This window comes from Panicum hallii, chromosome 5, assembly GCF_002211085.1.
Source record: "Panicum hallii strain FIL2 chromosome 5, PHallii_v3.1, whole genome shotgun sequence".
NCBI lineage: Eukaryota > Viridiplantae > Streptophyta > Magnoliopsida > Poales > Poaceae > Panicum > Panicum hallii.
Genome location: NC_038046.1, coordinates 53,616,150 through 53,636,176, shown reverse-complemented (window position 1 = coordinate 53,636,176; position 20,027 = coordinate 53,616,150). Strand labels below are relative to the sequence as shown.

General features: G+C 47.5%; 2 protein-coding genes across 3 annotated transcripts; one reads left to right on the top strand and one right to left on the bottom strand.

Moving 5' to 3' along the window:
• Positions 1–1,317: 1,317 nt before the first annotated feature.
• On the bottom strand, positions 1,318–7,857 carry LOC112893375 (homeobox-leucine zipper protein ROC5-like). The gene is made up of 9 exons (XM_025960666.1): positions 7,369–7,857; positions 6,973–7,220; positions 6,748–6,865; positions 5,927–6,646; positions 5,729–5,830; positions 5,392–5,619; positions 3,840–4,017; positions 3,149–3,522; positions 1,318–2,179 (listed from the first exon to the last, which is right to left on the bottom strand). The coding sequence occupies exons 1-9, from the start codon at positions 7,477–7,479 to the stop codon at positions 1,826–1,828; spliced, it is 2,433 nt and encodes an 810-aa protein (XP_025816451.1). The 5' UTR covers positions 7,480–7,857; the 3' UTR covers positions 1,318–1,825.
• A 6,928-nt stretch (positions 7,858–14,785) lies between these two features.
• LOC112891785 lies at positions 14,786–19,614 on the top strand. 2 transcript variants are annotated; one of them, XM_025958744.1, is made up of 5 exons: positions 14,786–15,369; positions 15,477–15,648; positions 18,649–18,880; positions 18,961–19,032; positions 19,125–19,614. In XM_025958744.1, exons 1-5 carry the CDS (start codon positions 14,911–14,913, stop codon positions 19,282–19,284), a joined length of 1,095 nt encoding a protein of 364 aa, XP_025814529.1. In that variant the 5' UTR covers positions 14,786–14,910; the 3' UTR covers positions 19,285–19,614. The 2 variants fall into 2 exon arrangements, with proteins under 2 accessions (XP_025814529.1, XP_025814528.1); XM_025958743.1 differs by having other exon boundaries at positions 14,787–15,369; positions 15,477–15,654.
• Positions 19,615–20,027: the final 413 nt, after the last annotated feature.

Sequence of the window (20,027 nt, the reverse complement as noted above, 5' to 3'; positions counted from 1 at the left end):
TTTGACTTGGTGATCTGACGACTTTGCGTTGGGGAAAAATCCCTCGTAAAAAAAAGAAAACAAAAAGAAACCGAAAGAAAGAAAACTCTGACTCCCCCCCACAACATCCTACCCCCCCCCCCCAGCAGACCGGTAACTCTGCAGCAAGTCCGAAGTCCAAATGGCCAGCAGCCCACATTGCACTTCCAAGTTAGAGGTAGATAGCCCAGCAACAAGAAGCAACATTCTGAATCTCTTCAACGATATACCAATCGAGCGGACGGGTAGGTTGTGCGGACTCCAGACGCACGGCCGCTGCTGGCTATCGGCTCGCCGGACCAAATTTGATGTCAAGTAAATTTAGTCGTTGTATTCTACAATATATAGGTTTCGTTGTGGATCCTGGTTTTTTGGCCCCTTTGAAATATTTTCTAGTTCCGCTGCTGGTTGTGGGGACCATCTCTTCAGCTGTCAGCCTGTCGCCTTCTGACCATGTTGACACGGGCCTGTTACAAAGGCAAAAGCACTGCAACCCTGTCGTGCTATTAAACTGTCAAGAGGCAGTGTGGCAGGAACTGTTTCAGCAGCCTGCAGCCTCCAAGCCAAGCGTGCCATTTGCCCATTTTCGTCCCAAAGAAAGAGAAAAAAGGCTTCTATTGGAGTACAATGTCTTGGTCATCTAGAAGCAGTACTTGAGTACTTGCACGAGCACATGACATGTTTGAGTGACATCGTGGATGAACGGTACACGGCTCCCATCATCGTTGCCGGCAAGCCGCCGCCGCCGCCATGGTTGTTGACTGTCGGCAAGCCTTCCGCACGCTGACACCGGCCGCGCTGCTTGGAAGCTGAACACATATTTCAGTCTACCAACAATAAAATCATACTGCTTCTTCCAACAAGATCTCTCTCTTGTGAAATTTCTGTGTTCCAAAACGGCTGGTCGATTCATCATGCTACTACACCAGCTAAGTCTCCCAAACAGAGGAAAAATCCAGAGCGAGAAGCCACATTACTCGTAGATGCCGTCTGTTCCGGAGAGTTGCAGACTACTGGCGCAGACGACAAACAAAAGCCTTTCAGCTGTACGTACAAACTGGGTAGACATACCCTTGACCCGTCACCATCACCAAAACAGCCAAGGCCCCAACCTGTGCAACGCAGAGCTGGCTTCTGCTGAAACTGAGATGCATGCTTGGTGTCTTCACTCCCCAGAACAAACGCAGCACCCTTCACTGTCTACAATTTGACCGGAGTAACCGATTTGACGCAACAGATGGTCTCCAAACTTCATGTTTGGAACAAGGGCCACACAGCAGGATACAAGAAAACCAATCGGAGCAGACAAGCATTTCAAGATAAACCCTTACTCCACTTTATCGACCAGACATTATTATTGGCTGGTAGTTTGATGCTAGCTACACTTGTGCTACCATAACCTATGCAGAACACCACTACAGCAACCCAATATTTCTGAGCTCGCAAGTTTACAGATGACATAGCTCACCTCACAACTGAGAATAGTATTATAACTAACAAAGAGCCAGCCAAAAAACCTCAATGTTTGATTGTTCCCCGAAACGATGGGACCGAAGCATAAGATTAGTCATCTACCATGTTGTCCAGTATGCATGGCACTGTATCCAACCACCGGTTGCCAGGGAGGACAGCAGACTGTAGAGGCCGAGAGTCAATGCCCGAACCACCACCATTGCTCTGTGCTAAGGACCTGCCCAAGCCGGATCCTTAGCACCCAGCAAAGGTTTCTTTCCAGCGCGCGGTTCGTTCTTGACTCGGGCTCCTCGTTAACGGCCAATCCTCCCTGCGACAACGTCCCCTGTGGCGGTCAGGTGGCGTCGCACTGCAGCGCCGTCTTGATCTTCTTGATGGTGCAGGAGATGAGGTTGTTCACGGTCTCTACTGATTCCACGGTGAGCTTGGCGGTCGGCTGGCTGTTGACGAGGATCTGGAACGCCACGGTGAGCAACGAGCCACCTGTCTTGTGCCCCGTGGCGGCGCTGGGACCATCGGGCAGGATGGCGAACCCAGACGGCAGCAGAGCAACATAGGTGGAGTCCCCGCCGTTCATGACGAGCTGCATCGCCGGGATGTCCACCGGAGCGTACACCACCATGGAGCCCGACGCATCAGTGCAGGTCTCCTGGAGTATCAACATGCTGCTCTGGTTGGCACTCATGGCCTGCAATGAGGAAAGCATAAAGCCTCAATATAAGTATCATAGAAGTGCTATGAGTATTAAATACTCCTATAAGTATTAACTGTCACACCACGTCAGCAAATTTGTTGACGTGATAAAATCATTTATGAGAAAAAAAGAGGAGTTTTATGAAACGAGAGAGGAGTGTCATCTTCTCAGGTACAGTCACTAAGACTTGGTAACTGTACCCCGCTGATACTCCCCGAGAGCCCGCCCATATCAAAAATAAATATTGAGATAGTGAGAGGCTACTCGGCTACTCTGTGATTGCTGAGAAATGCCAATAGTTAATGCTTGACGCGCTAACATTCAAAGCATCAGCATGGGTCCGGGCATGGGATAGTGTTTTTAGGATGGCTCATGACCGTTCACACAATCCAAAGAATCATGCAGGGAGAGATTCAGAGAGAGAGAGAAAAAAAAAAAGAAAACTGTTCACTAGATCTGGACCAGCAATAGTTTTGAATCTTAACAATTTGTACGTACTAAACAGTAGCACAAAGTTGTCAACCTGACACCTTTCCAAGCAGATCTGCGCTTCCTACCCTGTCTGGTCCCAGTTTGTCCTTTTCCACTGAACTTGTGAAAAGTTAGGTGCTTCTCCGTTCTCATATAGTGGGCTTTAGCTTTTGGGATCGGCCTTTTTTCATCTCCCAGCAGTATCTGATAGAAAGCTGCCATATTTTTTTTTCTTGTAGTTTTCTCCATGTCGTTATCGGATTACAAAATAAAACACTTATAAGATACTACTAGTTCTAAAGACCGAGAAAGCGTTATTCTATGCGATAACGAGCTATGTGAGTTCCGATAAATTACTAGTGATTTCAGTAACCGGCCAGCAGTGTAACTCTTAAGTGGTGTGAGCTGGGGTACTGTGCTAGACATGCCATTTGAAAACAAAGAATCAATGTAAAAAGAACAGAATGGTAGTAGTAAGCAAACAATACTCACACTGGCCCTGAGGAGGGACACTGAGTTCCCGTGCTCCTGCCCCTTGGCAATGTTAGCCATCTCCTGCATTGGGCCTCCGTTGCTGAGGATATCCCACTCCGCACGCAGCTGCTCGTCACGGAGGAAGTTGAACAGCTTCCCCGGAGCCACGGGCACCCACACCGATGTTGCAGCGCTCAGCACCACGCCCGGTGGTTCCCCCGGTTCATCCACGCTCTTTCGTGCCATGACGCGCACATCCTCCCCAATGCTGCCTGTCGCACCGTCCAGCTTGCTCCATTCACGCGCAGATGATGCGCTGACCCCAGCGCAGAAGTTCTCCGTCATCCGCCGTGCCAGCTTCAGCATGCTTCGCTTGCCCTCTTGTGTTATAACTGCATTGAAGAACATTATTATTTTTTTATTTTGTTAAGAAGTGCAACATTATTATCATATCTGACCAGTCATGCATGCTTCGAAGTTACAGCTAGCACCTATATGTTGACCCATAGACCTTGTTTTTTTACCGTGGTGAAAAAAACACAGTATCCCTTGCTTTGATGTGAACAGAAATGATTCATGCACGAGGCATGCAGTTTTTTAATATATGAGCAATGCAGTTATTGAGTTAGCACATGTTACTCTATATATGCACAGTTCTTTACAGGGTGTACATGGAAAATGGCAAGAAAAGGTTCAGGCTTTTCTGTACCTGACGAGTCATTAGCTGAAACTGTATCAGGGGACATGAGTATGGCCAGGCATTCACACTGACGCTGCAGCATGGCAAGCCACCGCCTGGCTCCAAAGGCGAGCCCGGACCGGAGAAGTGGTCTATAGAGCTGGTGTACTGATGCCTCATCGTATTCCGTATGCTCGACCCATGTGACCTACAGGGTAAATGCATCCGTTAGTCCATAAATGCACGCCCACATGCAATTGTCCACAAGGGGGCTCTGCAGAGCAATACAGCACTTCTGTGGCTTCACAGTAAGGAGAGCAGTCCTATTTGTACCTTGTGAATTTTTTCCCCGTGGGTCAAAGGTAAAAACTTTAGGGGGAAACAGGGGGCTGTTTGACTGTTAAGCAGTCAAGAGATGTGAAACCACATGAATCAAATAATAAGATCATATATGGTACCTTGATTTAGATAAGAGCATATCACAAAGTGATAATATAAATCAAGATTTCTTCGCACATGGATTAGATAACAAATTAGCATTATTCTGACAAGCCTTTGCACTCCTTGCCTTATGCCGCGCTTGCATGCCCCAACTCCCAGCTTTCAAATTACAATGCAAACAGTCCCAGAGATCTCCCATTTAGCCCTTCAAATAACCCGTAAGTTCATACTGATGTGCATCATAAGAAAGATGCAACTGAGATGCCGAAAGAATAGTTTGATTTAATTATTTCCCCAAAGTTCTTGGATTAGGCAATATCGCTTCAAACACCTCCAAAATCACAAAACCACTTTTTTCCATCACATTTTCCACCCAGAACTCTCCCCTGTGTTTGGCATAAAATTTCATAGCATATTTTAGTTCCTTCATCAGTGGCCCAGATCAAGATCATGTCAAGACTTGTGCAAAACTCGAGGACACAAATATTGACATCTTTTTAACCCCGATATATGAGCCAGTGGTCCAAATTTCAACATACAAGCAGGGACAGATTGATTAAATTGCGGACAAGAAGTTACCCAAGGTGCTCCAACCGAGGGGTGGAAGCATCTAATCCCCTAGAAATGCCGGTGCTGAGACTAAACAACCACAAGGAAACATGCTTGGGGAATAGTGTTGGATCCACAAAACACTTGATTATTTCTAAACAACTTGTTTAGGCCCCCTCCTCGTTGACCAAGCAGTTTATTTATTTGGGTTGTGGGCTCATGACCCTAATTAAACTATTAGGCCTTGACTTGTGAACACTATGCTGCATGGGCATCACCAAATCACGCCATTAAATTAATATAGCATTAAAAAAGAAACGTCGTACGTAGTCCCATGATCTGAGAGTGAGGGTGGTGTGGAGGTAGTGGAGAGGAAGTGGAACTCATGGTTAGTTTTGAGCTCAGGGGTAAGCTCTGACCAGTTAATTGATGTAAAAGTTCATAAACTTTACAGAGTAACAATCACGTTAGCTCCATTAGCCCAACACTACTGTGAAGTATAGTGGTCCAAAGAATCCCGTTTTACACTACCCCTTCTCGATATGCGAACGCTACAGACAGAAAAGAAGTAATGACGTTTGGATGCTAGTACCTTGCAGTAGCCATTGGGAGTGTCTTGCATCACACATCCGGAAGGTAACCTCCTGCACCTTATATTAGCAGCGTTGGATGTTGTTGCCGAGTTCTGATCTCTCAGCAATCCATCAATAGACACATCCACTACTGCCCAGGCACCCTCAGCCAGCTGCTTACAAAACCTGAGAAATGTGACCTCCCTAATGGGGACTAAAGGTGAGAGCACCTGTAGCTCAGCCTTCATCTGTTACACCGAAGCAAAAGAAAATTGAAGTTAGCTTATTTAGAAGAGACCCGTGGTCACAATAATATGTGTGCATATGATCAAGCCTGGGGAACAGTTAGGCACTCACCAGCAGCAGCGCACCATTTCTACTTCCTGCAATGCCGGAGGTCACCTCCTCTAGGACTGTGGCCTTAGCAATCATGCACGAGAACATGTCAGACCACCGTCTCTGCAACATGGATGCAAGAGCAACATGCAACATCAGCACAAGTCATGATTCAGAGGAACAATGGTATGAACAGAAATGGCAGACAGGAGCACGAACCTCATCCATGAGGGTCTCTACAAGGGCAATGCTGTCGTCGATGATGACGAGGCCAGACTCCCTAGAGGCCTCGGATACATACCCCATGGGCTTCACGCCGATGCACGGCAGGAAGGTGTGGGCATACTCCTCAAAGTTCAGCATCTCCTTGTTGGGAGAACTATTGAGGCTCGGAAGCCACAAAGGCTCGTCAAGCTGTGCCAGCTTGACTAGTTCATCCATTGCGCTGATTGCAAGCTCCAACAGCATGGACCTGTCAATGCCCACCATAGCCGGTGGAGCGGATCCAGTTGCCCGTGCTGGTGTAATCACCGTGCCCAACGGGCTAGACACACCCCCAGCAAACTCGCCCATGGAACCAGGCATCGCAGCGGAGGGGATAGACCCTAGGCCACGGAAGCCGCCGACTGCCAGCTCCAGCGACGAGCTCGGCATGGGCAGGGACGACAGGTGTGGTTGCATCATAGGCCCCGCGAGCATGGACATGGGCTTGCCGAGGAACTTGGTGGCGAGGGCGTAGACGCGGTTGAGCTCGTCCTTGAGCCGCGCGTTCTCGATGCACAGGTGCTGCTCCTCGAGGGACACCTCCCCGAGCATGGCGGGGCTCCCGCAGCTGCCGCACATCGGGCTGCGCATGGCCTCCCGGATCGTCATGTTCTCGGCGCGCAGCTTGTCGTTCTCCTGCTTGAGCAGCGCGTTCTCGTGCCGCTCCAGTTGCGTCTTGGCAAGCGAAATCACGGGACCGGGAACCGTGTCAGGAGCCGCTGAAATCAGGGTAGCGAGAAAAAAAAAGAAGGAATCGGCACGGCAGGGAGGAATACCTTCATCTGCGTGCGGCGGTTCTGGAACCAGAACTTGACCTGGCGCGGGTCGAGGCCGAGCCTCCTGCTGAGCTCACCGCGCTGCTTCTCGTCCGGGTGAGGGCACTCCTTGAAGAGCCTACGCAACGAAACACGGGCGCGCATCCATGCATTAGATGACAAGAAGAAGGAAAAAGGCTGGAGGGTGGAGCAGGAGGATGCCGCGAATGGCAGAGGGGGCCTTACGCCTCGAGCTCCTGGATCTGCTGCGGCGTGTGGCGGTGGTAGCGCTTCTTGCGCTTGCGCGGGTTGCCGGGCTCGGCGTCGTCCTCGTCCTCGCCGCCGCCGGACATGGCGTCGAGGTGATCGCTCCCCGAGCGGCTGTCGTTCTCGGCGTCCGCGTCCCTCGCCGCCCCACTCCCGCCGCCCGCGCCGGGGCCACCGGGAAGCGCCCGCCCGCCGCCCATGCCAGCGCCGCCGCCGGCGTTGTTGTCCTGCGAGCGATGAGATGGGCAGACACCGCATTTCATTTCAGACAAAAACGAAAAATATCAAATCGCTCGCAGCAGCAGCAGCAGCAGCGCGTCGCGAAACATGCGCGCTGGTCGAAGCCGAACGGGCATCAGGCAGGCGCGCACGTACCAGGCCGAGGGAGAGCCCCGGCGACGACGAGAACCCGGCGGAGAACGGGAACTGCATCCCGCCGCCGCCGCCGCCGCCCGCCCCGCCGTCGAACAGGCTCCCGAAGCTCATGCCGCCGCCGCCGCCGCTGTGTCCCTTCCCGCCTCCCGAGAGGGCTGGCACCGGATCCGCGCACCGAATCCTAGCCGCGCATCAGGAGCGAGCGAGAAGAGAAGCCTCGGCTCCGCTCCGCCCCGCCCGTCTCGTGCCCGGCGCGTGAGATCGACCTCCGCTTCCGCTCCGCCAAAAGCCCAAACCCTCCCTCCGTCCACGGCGCAGGAGTGTCAGGCAGGGAGGGATGAACTGGAAGCGCTAGGGATAGCGAGCAGGAGAGGAGCGGTGGCGGATTTGATTTCTTAAAGAAAAGGGACGGGGAGGGTCAAAATAGCAAGTGGAGGAGACGACGCACGGGGGGCGGTGCCTAGCGAAGCGTCCAGTCGAGCCGAGCCCCCGTCCCGTCGTGTGGACGCATGAAAAAGGCCGGGGGGATTGGCCGATTGGGAGTGGAGGGGACTGGAGGAGAGAGAAAGAGGCGGAGGAGGAGGAGACGACGACGACGACGCTGACGCGCTCCCCCTGATGCGCGCAGGCAGGCAGGCGGGCAGCGCAGTCAAAGGGCCGGGCCGCTCGCCCGCGTGTTTTGTTGCGTTGCACTTGCTCCGCCCTGACCGTCCTCGTGTGCGCTGGCCGGGATGACGGGTGGGCGCGACGGGCGAGGGAGGGTGGGGGCCGTGTGATCTGGATCCGACGCGGGGGGTTGGGTGGGGGCGCTTCAATGCCCCCGCGGCTCCGTGGGGGAAGCGGACGCGCCGGGCCGTTGGGGCCGCTGACCCCGCGGTTCAATGCTGCGAGCTGGAGCCCGGGCGCGCTGTGGCCCAGGGGGAGCCGTCGTCCGATCCGACGGCGGTGGGGCGCCGTGGCGGACGCGTGATCGCCGATCGCACGAATATTGAGGCGCTTGAATGGCGGCTGCCGGCTGGTGGGGCGTCTCGGCTGGACCGGGCTGGGGGCGGCGGCGGCCGGTCCGGTCCGGCGTCGCGGCCACCAGCTCGGCTAATTAAATGGCCTCCCCTTGTGTTGTTGCGAGACCCCGCGGCCGTTTTTGGAGGGCTCTTAATGCGATCGGGCTGGCCGTCCTCTGCGGTAAGGCTAGAGAGAGAGGGGCAGCGTAATATTTGCAACTACACGTTGATATAAAAATGTGTTTGGTTTCCTTACTAAAACCAAATGATTTTTTTTATATCACTCGCGCTACACTCAAAACGAGCATCTCTAAGAGGTTGGCAAATCTTAATATTTGTATTATTACCGCTACTGATAGATGTGGTGTCTTGGACATAGATAAAATCTCAATATGCAACTTTAATCAATACATGTTTTATTATGAACCCATTTAAAAATATAAAATTGCTAGCTACGGAAATATTGTAAAAAAAACAAATGGCGTGCATGTCACCAATCCAAATGGTAACTTTTTAGGAATGATATGTAAAAAGGTTAATATTTACTTTACTGACATAAAAGGCATAATGATAAAGACAATTGGGAATAATAAAATGAGGAATAAAATATGAAAGGCACGAATTAATTTCTACCCCAGAAAGGGTGATGGCTAGATAACTCTACAATATTGTAACGGGCATAGGCATGTCATAAAAACTTCAACATTTTGCCATCAACGTAATTCATCCTTCGGCTATACTTTCGTATCTGTTTCGCCTTAAGAAGTCTCAAGTTTGCAACTTTACAAACATGTTGAATGGTGGATGGATTTGTTCAGTTTGTTAATATGAAATTGTGATGTAGAATTGGAATTTGGTTGTGCTATTTTAGGGCTGTCCACGGCCCAAAGCACGACACAATATGATAATAGATTTCGGGTCGTGCTTGCACAACATGAAAATAAGGATCATACCATGGCTAGGATCTTGGCACACTAGGCAGCACAACACGGTAGCACGAAGTTCTTTCGCCTTTATGGCTCTATCATTCTTTTTGTTTATTTCTCCTCGCCTTACTAAGAATTTATGTTGTGAATGCGCATGCGACTTATTTATTGGAGAAATCTTTATCAATGATAGATTAAATTTTATTAGAGTTGGGTATTAAGTTGACACGGCACGATGCCGGTACGGAGTGCCATGGCTTATGTTTGGATCTAGCTGGAGACTTGATAGACTAGACGACGACTAAATTAAAGCACGCTATGATGTAACGCATTAACACGAGAGGACCAGGCTGTGCTATAGCACAATATAGCCTAATTCCTGTCTCCAATGTAATGCATCTATATAATAACCTCCAAATGGCACATCTTCTTCTTTTTTTTTCCCTGAAAGAAGTGTCACAACAATTTCCAACTCGGTTGTGCGGTAAGCTAGATTGTGTTGGTACGAGATAAATAACAGTCTCTAACGTAATGGATTCGGGAATTGAGATGTGTGATAGTGTAAATCGATTTAAGCACCATGGGTATGTTTTTTGCAATAAATTTGAACTATCAATTAATTGTAGCATTTTGAGTAATTCTCTCCTAAATAAATTTCTTATATCCATCACCATGAAGCCAATTGAACAACTTTTTCATTACTGCTAGAGTACGTAAGCATTCAATGTAAGTAACAACATCAACTTGTTCTCGAACTATACATTTAATGGGAGTAAATAACATTGGTTGCTGGTTGCTGGCTAGGGCGCACCACAGCAAGAGTGTGATGTACCCCACCTTGAGGAATGTAACCATATACTATCTGCTTGGAGCTAAGGACATGCATCGAGGGTAGGATGTACGTACTTAAGTCTAGACATGGAGGGTATGATGTTGCATCGAACAAATCTGCGCATACACGTAAAGCAAAGTTGAAAGATTACACGCGGTAACAAGAAGACAAAGAAAAAGGGCCGCTGAGTTTTAAGCCTCCATCTCGCTTCCACCTTGCTCTCTTTCTACCCTGAAAGGATGTGATGGCTAGATGACTGCACCGCGCTACAGCCACAGGCATGCAGTCGAACTTTGGTGTTTAAGTCATCAACCGAATTTATCCTTAGGGCTTAGGCTGTGGTAAGGATGTGACCTGCTTTCGTATCTGTTTCGTTTTAAGAAGCAACCGCAGCCAGCTAGTGAGCTAGTCCCAAGTTTGCAACTTTACAAGAACGGGAATACGTGATGTATTTCTGGGACTAGGCTGTGTTATTTTTGGCCATCCACGACATCTACCTTTTTGCACAATCTAATAAAGTACGACGCAGCACGGACCCTAGAGTTAGGTCCCGTTTAGCTCCGAGGGGTAAACTTTACTTTTGTCACATCATACGACAATATCATACGGCAATCTTGCCATTTAAAGTGTTATGACTCCGTTTGGTTCCTAAAGGCTAAATTTTAGTTCGTCACATGAAAAAAATCTTGTCATTTAGAAGTATTAGATAAAATTTGCCTAAAAATCTTTTTTATAGATGGGTGCTAATTCGCGAGACGAATTTAACGAGCCTAATTAATTAATAATTTGCAACCGTGATGCGACAGTAACTATCCACTAATTATAGATTAGTGTACCTCATTAGATTCATATCGCGAATTAGCCCAGAAGTTCTGCAATTAGTTTTATAACTAGATTTTATTTAATACTTCTAAATGACAAGATTATCTTTGATGTGATAGAGCTAAAGTTTAGCTCTCAGAAACCAAACACCCTCTAAATAAAATTTGTTTACAAAACCTTTTGCACAGACGGATGCTAATTCATGAGACGAATTTAATGAGCCTAACTAATCCATGATTTGCAACAGCGATGCTACAACAACTATCTGCTAATTATGAATTAATATACCTTATTAAATTTATCTCGCGAATTAGTCCAGAAGATCTGCAATTAGTTTTATAATTAAACTTTATTTAATAGGATTCTTTTTTTATGTGACAGAGTTAAAGTTTAACCCTCCGAATGATTTCGCCATTGCATACGACATCACATGACATGACTGGATAGCATAATATTTTTTATCTTTATCATTCTTTTGTATTTATTTCTCCTCTCTTACTACAAATTTTTGTGAATGCACACGATTTGTTTGGAGAAATTTTGATGATGACACGACCGTGCCGAGTTTAGCTTGATACCTGCCGAACTAGGACAGCATTCATGCACGACATGACAGGAACACTGCGCCAACTAAAGTGACACGAGACACGTACGAGAGGGCCTTGCTGCACTGGCACAACATAGCCAACTCCCAACTCTAGTGCGATGCATCTAAATAAAACCCCTCTAAATGACACATTTTCTTTAACAAATTTTACAATAATCTATAACCTGGTTGCATGGTAATTGCAGCTTACAGAGCGTGTCAATGTAGGAAATGGTTTATATTTGCGATTTGAATGTGTACTCTATGGATACATAACATGTTTGTGTTCATCAAGATAATCTTTTTTCATGTTAAAACATGCATGTTCATGATTCACGAATCAAGGCGAATGATAGTGTAAATTGTTTTAAGCACTATGGATATTTTTTTGGCAAGAAATTTGTACGATCAATTAATTCCAGCATTTTTCAAATTAAGTATCTTATATGTATCACACTGAAGGCAATTAAACCACTTTTTTATTACTGCATGCTTTTTTTTTGTGAAAATACGTACATGCATTCAATGTACGCAGGTAACATCAACTTGTTGTTAAACTGTACATTTAATGGATGTAATCATTGGTTGCTAGTTGCTGGGCAGTGGGCACCACAAGAATGTGATCTACTGCCTTGAGGAATTCTTTGGTGGGAGGGACATCCTAGGATGGGAGAGGAGTAATTCATAGTAATGTTGAAATCATGCAAACAAAGATTATTACACATGGTTACAGGGAAGGCAAAAATGGGCCGCTGATCGAGTTCAAGTCTCCATCTCCATCCCACCTTTGCTCGTTTCTCTGTGGTTCTCCTAGATGGGCACACCCAATTTTCGGACTCTCCTTGGCGACGACAGACCTCATAGGTGACTCAAGGATAATAGCAAGATGATTCACTAAAAACAGAGCAGCTAGATGATTTAGTGCTGAACAAAAATGTTTTTCGTGCTATCTACCCTGGACCTCGATGAGGGCCATAAGAATTGGCTCGTGCAAGCAAGCTAAAAAAATATGTTAGGCCCGTTTGGATCCCTTCATTTTGAAAAATTGAAATCTACTTAGTAGAGTAGGATATTTGTTTTAGAATGTGGCATTCCACAATTTTTCAAAGTACATATATAAGTTTATCTTAAATTTATGGAGGTGGGAGATGGAAATTGATTCTATAGGTCCTCATATTATGTTTCTGATATACAACTTATTGCATACTCTTCGACTCGCTTCCCTATAGCAACAGAAGTACAGGACATAGTATTTCTTCCATATGGCCAACAATAATATACAAATATATTCTACATACAACTATATTAGCTTAATTAATTTATATCTAAATTATGATTATTAGAATAGAATTCAATTCCAAGGATCCAAACGTGGTCTTATAGTTCAATCGCATAACTTTTTCTAATACTGAAACCAGTGGTCGGAGTGGATTTAAAATCTTCCTCCTTGTTGTACAGAATACTGGTCTTGATCAAGTGGATGAATGTTCTACGTACTGGAGTACACCGTACACAATTGATGTTCAATAAGTACAAAAAATCGAAAGTGAAATGAAGTGTGGCTGTGTTCATACAAGTCCCTTTTGGTACTTTAATTAGTAGTTCCACATTGCTGGGAGAAAAAAACAAGTAATGTTTTTTTGTACGGATCGATTCCCCCAGCCTGAACTGACACGATCCTAGGGCCTAGCTAGGCTGACTACACCCAGATGGACCTGTTCAAAGAATGTTGATCTTTCACAGCCGGAACTGGAAAGCACATCAAATGTGTACAGGGATGCCGGTTTGCATCGCAGTTCCAGTTACGCGAGAAAAGAAGGCACCATTCAGCAGGAGAGCGACGCGTGGCTTTTGTCGGGTATGGGGCCTAGATGTGAACCGGTGCAAAGCTCCCGACGGATTTGACAAACTTGACGAATCATTGGGAACGCGAGACTACCGGACTTGAGATTGGACGTGGATAACGATGAGATTCCTTGGACTGACGTGATAAAAGTTCTGCAACGATTTTAACCGCCAACATCCGCGGAAATTGGCTGCGTTCGTCTTCGTTGCATCCGTTTACTTTCGGACTCTCGATTCTGCACATTTTTACTCCGGTGTGAGCTGTGTGTGTTCATCTCTGCAGTAGCTGTAGTTCCTGACAAACGTGTACGTACAGTTTGATCTCAGCCGTGGATGAGCTGGTTCAAGAAACCAGAGCACTCTCTGATCTTCCGGCATACTCCTAGAACCCAATCTGTAGATTGAGGGAAGCCATGAAAGCCCAGATGAACGGCCCGTTGAAGAGAAAAGGCCCAGCAAAGAAGGGCTCGCCGCAACCTTGACATGCTTTTTTCCTGGGCTACCATAACCTCTAAGAGGAGGGCCGAGCAAGCAAGCGCGGTGGAGGCCGCAGGCTCAGCCCAGTGGGAACCAAGTCCAAAGAACTAACTGGGCCATCTTCCCTTGCTGGACTCGAAGATGGCAGAGCGGCCCGCATGTTGCTACCTCGTCCGCTCACATTTTTTTTGTTTTTCGACGGGGAAAAATCTCGATGGGAAAAAGGCCTCGGAAGCTGCTTGCCCAGAACGTGTCTGTGTAAAGTTGAACAGTTGTTTCATAAATCTCAGTCTGATTATTTAGAATATGGATAAATTTATGTGTTGCCGTTCAGTGACCCCTTTTCTGTATTGATTTGAAGTATGGATGTAAATTATATATATTTTAAGTTATTAGATCAACCTAAAAAGTTAATAAAATAAATTAAAAATAGTACTCTTCGTAAATAATTTAGGAGGAAAAATGAATTAGAGTATCATACCATACCCACTTTCATTCTTAATTTGAAGTGACTCTACATTGGGGAAAAAAAACAAGTGGAATGGTTTTGCAAGCGAATCAACTAGAAGTGAACACTCGCAACAAGATAACCAACTAACACATAATGTTTACTAGCTTTTATAATTTCCTCCATATATACCCACATCTATTCATGATTCATGAAATAAGTTCAAATGAGTAAATTCTGGTAGGCCTAATACCCCCCTAAAATAAAGTTACATCGGTAATTGCAGTAATATTATCGAAGATCACCGAACCTTTAAGATGCTAGAACAATCTATTGCTCCTTTTTTTTTGGTTCAGCCGATTATGGAACCTTGGGGGATCAAACCCAAATATTTTCTTTGGATCCAATCCAATCTAGTTTTGCTGGATAGGGCAGGTAGCTACGACTGCTGCCGTGCAAGTGCGCGTGTGCTCGTCGGCCGAGCGGACCAGACTTGGGCTCGGCCGCCACATTTTCGGCCAGCCGCACTCCTGCCTCCCAAACCCCAATTCGAAATTCCGAATCCCCCCACGCCCGCCGGCCGCCGCGCGCCCGTGCACCACCGGATGCGCAGATCCCCACGGCCGAGGGCCCCTCCTCCCCCTCCCACGCCCCCTCCCGTGCCCGCGCCGTCGCAGGCCATGGTCGCGCCCGCCGCCGGCGTCGGCGGCGGCGGAGGCGAGGAGCAAGAGCAGGAGCAGGAGTTTGACATCTGCAACGATGAGGGCTTCGTCTACAAGGTGCCCAGCGGGCTCTACCCCGACGCGGCGCCCTCCTCCACGCAGGCGGCGGCGGGCCCCGACCCCGAGATCGCCGGCCTGCGCCGCCGTCGCCGCGCGCTCCTCCGCCTCCACGCCAAGCGCCTCCGCGACCTCTCCCGCTGGGAGGCCCTCGCCTCCGAGCTCCTCGCCCCGCCCCCCGCCCCACGGCCACCGGCTTCCCAAGCTCCTCCCGCCTCTCCTAACCCCGTCGCGGCCACCGCCAACCCCGCCTCGGCTTCCGTCCTCGACGACCTAATCGCGCAGGTAAACCTTCGCCTCGCTGTCCGCCTGGCCTTGCTCAGCCGTCCCCACTTCTCCCCCCTTTCCTACTTCGGATTAGTGACCCTCCTCTATTACGGGTGGCTGTGCAGGCCGATGTGCAGGCGGAGCTGCTCAGGAAGGCATTTCAGCTGTGCGACGAGATCAACGCGCTCTGCGACGCGCGCGAAACGGCTATTGTGGATGACATCGCCACGCTGCCGGTATGGGGCAACCCGCGCGAGCTTATGATGTCGTTGTACAGCCCCGACGAGCAGACACCTGGTACCAGTTAGGCACTTCACAACCCTATTAGTTCATTTAGTTGTTTGGTACTTGTCTAGATAGTTTGTGTTGGCAGTCGTGGATGAGATGCTCATAGCATGTGTGCCTGTAGGATGGCAGATGTTTCTGCTGATGCACGCCCCAAAGTTGAGAAATTGATAATATATTAATACAGTAGGGGATTGCAAAATCCCCTCCTGTTACTTCAAAAAAAAAGTTGGGAAATTGACCTCGAGTAGCTAGCTTAGGTTTTGGAATATGTTAAGCTTATTTGGTATGTTATCAAAGTATTTGAAACATAGCAATGTATGGAAGTATTTTCATGGTTGCTTTCTCATGTATTTCTTGCTTTCTCAACGAGATTAGTGAGAACATTGGGATTTTGAATTGAGCACCTATCAGCATAAGTGAGTTGATGATTTGTCACATTGCACTTTCAAAATTTGACTTATCATCACTGCTTAGAGGGCACATTCTGTTGAAAGAAGTTTGAATTTCCACTATTTACAACTGAGATTGGGAAAGTTCTAGCTTTTCCATTCCCACAATCTTTTCTTTTTGGTTTCTGGTACCACTGGATCTGGATATTAAGGTAGTGCCATCTCAGTTGTGCCTATGATCTGTTTGGAAAATCCTGTCGAGGCAATCAAATCTGTTTTTAGTAGATATTCTCTTGAGGAATTGAAAGTCCCTGAAGGTCTAGACTCTAGAGTAATGAGTTGTGACTTGAACTGATGAAGTTCTGAAATTAGAAAATTCAGTTATTTACCTCTGAAAAATCAAATAGCAAGGACTTTACCACTGAAAGATGCCTATTCATATCTGGGCCTTCCTCTGACAGTAAGAAAACCTACCAAACCGGAACTACACTCCCTAGTTGACAAGGTTGCTGATATACTCCTTTGGTGGAATGCTTCCCTCATGAATCGTGCTGGTAAACTCATTACAGTATGTGGTGTTCACCGTCATTCCTATTTACCTCATGATTGCTATGGACTAGCCTGAGTGGGTGATAAAGGCCATTGGCAAGCGGTGCAGGGGGTTTCTTTGGAAGGGCCAGGAGAAGGCCAATTGCGGCAACTGCCTTGTTTCTTGGGAATGAGTTCAGCGACCAATCCAGTTAGGCAACCTTGGTATTCTTAACCTTGAAACCCTGGGCTGGGCACTTTGCAGCAGATGGTTATGGCTGCAGAAAACTGATGCTGATCACCCTTGGGCTTGCTTACCTTTTCAAGTTCCACAAAACTCTCAGGCTTTGTTTTATGTCGCAGTTGAGCCTATTGTTGGAAACGGGGAGTCCGCTATGTTATTGAGTTGGGAGAGACAGTTGGTTACAGGGAAAAACTGTTTCAGTGTTGGCTCCAAATTTTGAAAATCTGATCCCCAAAAGAGCAATTAAGCAGCACACTGTGTCTCAAGTCTTAACTGCTTGAAGATGGGTTAATGCCATCAGTATAGCCCTCACTGTCCAAGTCCTAACGGAGTACCTTCAGTTAGAGATCTGGTGGAAGGGCTGCATCTGCAGCAGGAGGTCCCTGATCAACACCAGTGGAGGCCCTCACTGTCTGGCTCCTATACTAGCAAATCAGCCTACAATGCGTATTTCCTTGGAACAAACATTTTTGTGCATGGAAGAGAATTGGGAACACCTGGGCTCCATTGCATGATGCAAGTTCTTTGTCTGGCTTGCCATCAATAATCGATGTTGGACTGTGGATCGCCTGGCCAAGAGGGGGTTGTCCCACCCTGCTGCTTGCCCCTTGTGTGACCAGGCTGAGGACACAATACAGAATGTCCTTACGTTGTGTGTCTTCTCTTGGCAAGTTTGATCGCTGATTTTCCAGAAGTTGGGTCTAATTACCATTGGCCCACAGCAAATAGCAAGCTGTTTCTCAAGTTGGTGGTGCAGTGCTCTCAAAGGAGTCCCCAAAAAGCTTCAGAAAGTGCCCAACGTTCTCATCATATTAGAAGCCTGGGAAATTTTAAAGCATAAGAGTGATTATGTATTCAATGGTACTAGGCCCAGTGTCCCAGCAGTTCTGTGGACAGTAGCAAATGAATGCGCCCTCTGGTGTTCGCCTGGAGCGGTGGCACTTCAGAACCTGCTACTTAGGTTGTTTACCTTGGTTAATTAACTTTGTCATTGGAGTGAGTTGGTTGACTACAACTCATAAGTTGGTTGACTACAACTCATAAGTGGCAGGTCTGCACTAATCAATTTTTTACAGAGACAGGAGTGCCTGGGGGTTTGTTGGGGGGGGGGGGAGGGGGGTTACTAAGATCTATATTTATGGTATGTTGGCAAATGCAATCACACAAAAAAATTTTGCCACTCATCAAGAGCTGGTAACTTCGCTGAGGGCTTCAAAGCATGTGAAGTTTGTGAGGACTATTGATAGGTGTCAGCATGTGAATCAAACTGAGAAACAACCGATAAATGAGGAAAATGGCTGCAAGTTCGAGACATTGTTCAGGGGAATGAGCTCCTGGTTTAATCGGTAAATGAGAACCATGACAGACATGCAGCAGATGGTGGTCCTGTGATCTGTCTGGCCTGAGGAACCGGGGTTTGTTGATACACTCACCATTTGGTCCCTCTAGGGCAGATGTGGAGTATGATGAGGAAGAGCAGCATCACCAAAGGGAAAGGCAGGATGATGAGGTTGTAGATTTTGATCTGAAATTGTTCAGGTGCTAAGCCATTGTTTGAGTGAGACATACAGAAATAGAGAAGGGCTCCACATTTGCTGATATTTCGTGCTATCCATAAGGAGATGTGCTGTCAAAACAGAGTTTGCGTCCAAAGTATTGCACTGTGACAGATTGGTACAGGGCAAAATCTGTGCACACGGAACGTGATTGGAAAATTTGTGCAAAGAAACTGTGGTGCAGCACATCCGTGGTGAACATAGGCTTTTTTTTGCGCAATCTGCAATATTCACCTGTAGTTTTCTTGTCATACATGATGTTTTTTTTGACAAATACTTGTTCTGTATTTAGGTGGCTTGGATGAAGGGAATGGAGGCTTCCAAAGTTTGGATAGCCAACAGGGCAGAAGAGCTATTGGGGTGGTTTCAGCAGTTGAAAGGGTAAAAATTAGTGGTGATAAACGGATACAGAGCCCTTCCCAATGCAAAAGATGCCTCCAATTCGGCTGTACTGGGAAGACTTGCTGTGAAACCCATGCTGAACCAGGCGATGAGCTTCCTCCACCCGTTCTCACTGAGAACAGGTAATTTGGTTATTTACTGCAACAATTGGTCATACTGCTAATATTTTCCCCCATTGGTTATATTCATCACTGAAATGCAGGAAGAGGAAAGGGGCAGTGAGCCCTTCAAGTTCCAATGGTGTTGCAGCACGAGCCCCTGACAGACCAAAGAGGTTTGGCAAATAATCATTTCCAAATCCTTTTCACTTTCCCGTGCACAATTCACAGTGCAGAATGCCGTCAACATTACTTATTTTCCTGGCAGGCAGAAGGCACCAGGGAGTAAATCTTCTCCCTCAGGCACTCCAGGATCGACAACGAAAAGGAAGGCTGCATCCACTCCAAGAGCTCCAGACACATCTCGTAGCCCGGGGCCTACAACCAGGAGAAGGGCAGCAGCACTGCTTGTATCACCACGATCATGATGAAGCTCTTATATATGTTGTAATCAGTGTGTTTTTTTGCAGCTTGATGTATGGTGTAAATGTGGCCATCCTGTGTTGTGCAAAGTTAGCGCCCTGATTTGCTGATGCAACTGCGGTATTGAGGTGTCCTGTTATTTATGTAAACTTATTTTCGCTGTAGGTTCTCTTTAGCCATTAGTTGTCAGTGTGTTAGCCCAGATTGCCATTCACTGTAATCACATATTGCTAACAATGCTGTTCACACGAGTGCTCGACTTCCACTCCACCTGGAAATACTGATCATGTAAGCAGCACTCAGTTTTCTGAATTTAGAGCACATGAGCTCGTACCATCTGTGTGGGTTGGAACTTGGAAGCAACGTATGCTGCTCTGCAATTCAACTCCAATCGGACTGTTTGTGTACCTATGTCATTAAAGGCCCGATGGGATCTTGAAACTGGGGTTGTGACGGGGGTTAATCTGTTGCAACTGAACCAGCTGGGGTTCTGTCGAGAGACTGAGCAACTTTGTCAAGGACTAGTCCGCGGCTCCGTCCATCCTGCAGGACGCTTATTCACACATTCAAAGATTCTGTCGCGGTGGTAGCTTGTGCATCTCCTAGTGAGACTGTCCCAGGCACATTGAGCCCACGGCAGATACTGCCGAACCCACCGGCCACCGCTGAACTCCAGCGACCATGACTGCTCCCCATCGTCATGGTACATTCAGGAACGCTGTCTCCGATCGACTACCCAACAAAGTCT

Coding starts and splice junctions, on each gene's coding strand:
- LOC112893375 (XM_025960666.1), bottom strand. CDS start 7,479: ATGAGCTTCGGGAGCCTGTTCGACGGCGGGGCGGGCGGCGGCGGCGGC. Junction 5,831..5,926: donor TAGAGACCCTCATGGATGAG/GTTCGTGCTCCT, acceptor TCCATGTTGCAG/AGACGGTGGTCTGACATGTT. Junction 3,523..3,839: donor TTCAGCTAATGACTCGTCAG/GTACAGAAAAGC, acceptor TCTTCAATGCAG/TTATAACACAAGAGGGCAAG.
- LOC112891785 (XM_025958743.1), top strand. CDS start 14,911: ATGCGCAGATCCCCACGGCCGAGGGCCCCTCCTCCCCCTCCCACGCCC. Junction 15,370..15,476: donor TCGACGACCTAATCGCGCAG/GTAAACCTTCGC, acceptor GTGGCTGTGCAG/GCCGATGTGCAGGCGGAGCT. Junction 15,655..18,648: donor CGAGCAGACACCTGGTACCA/GTTAGGCACTTC, acceptor TTCTGTATTTAG/GTGGCTTGGATGAAGGGAAT.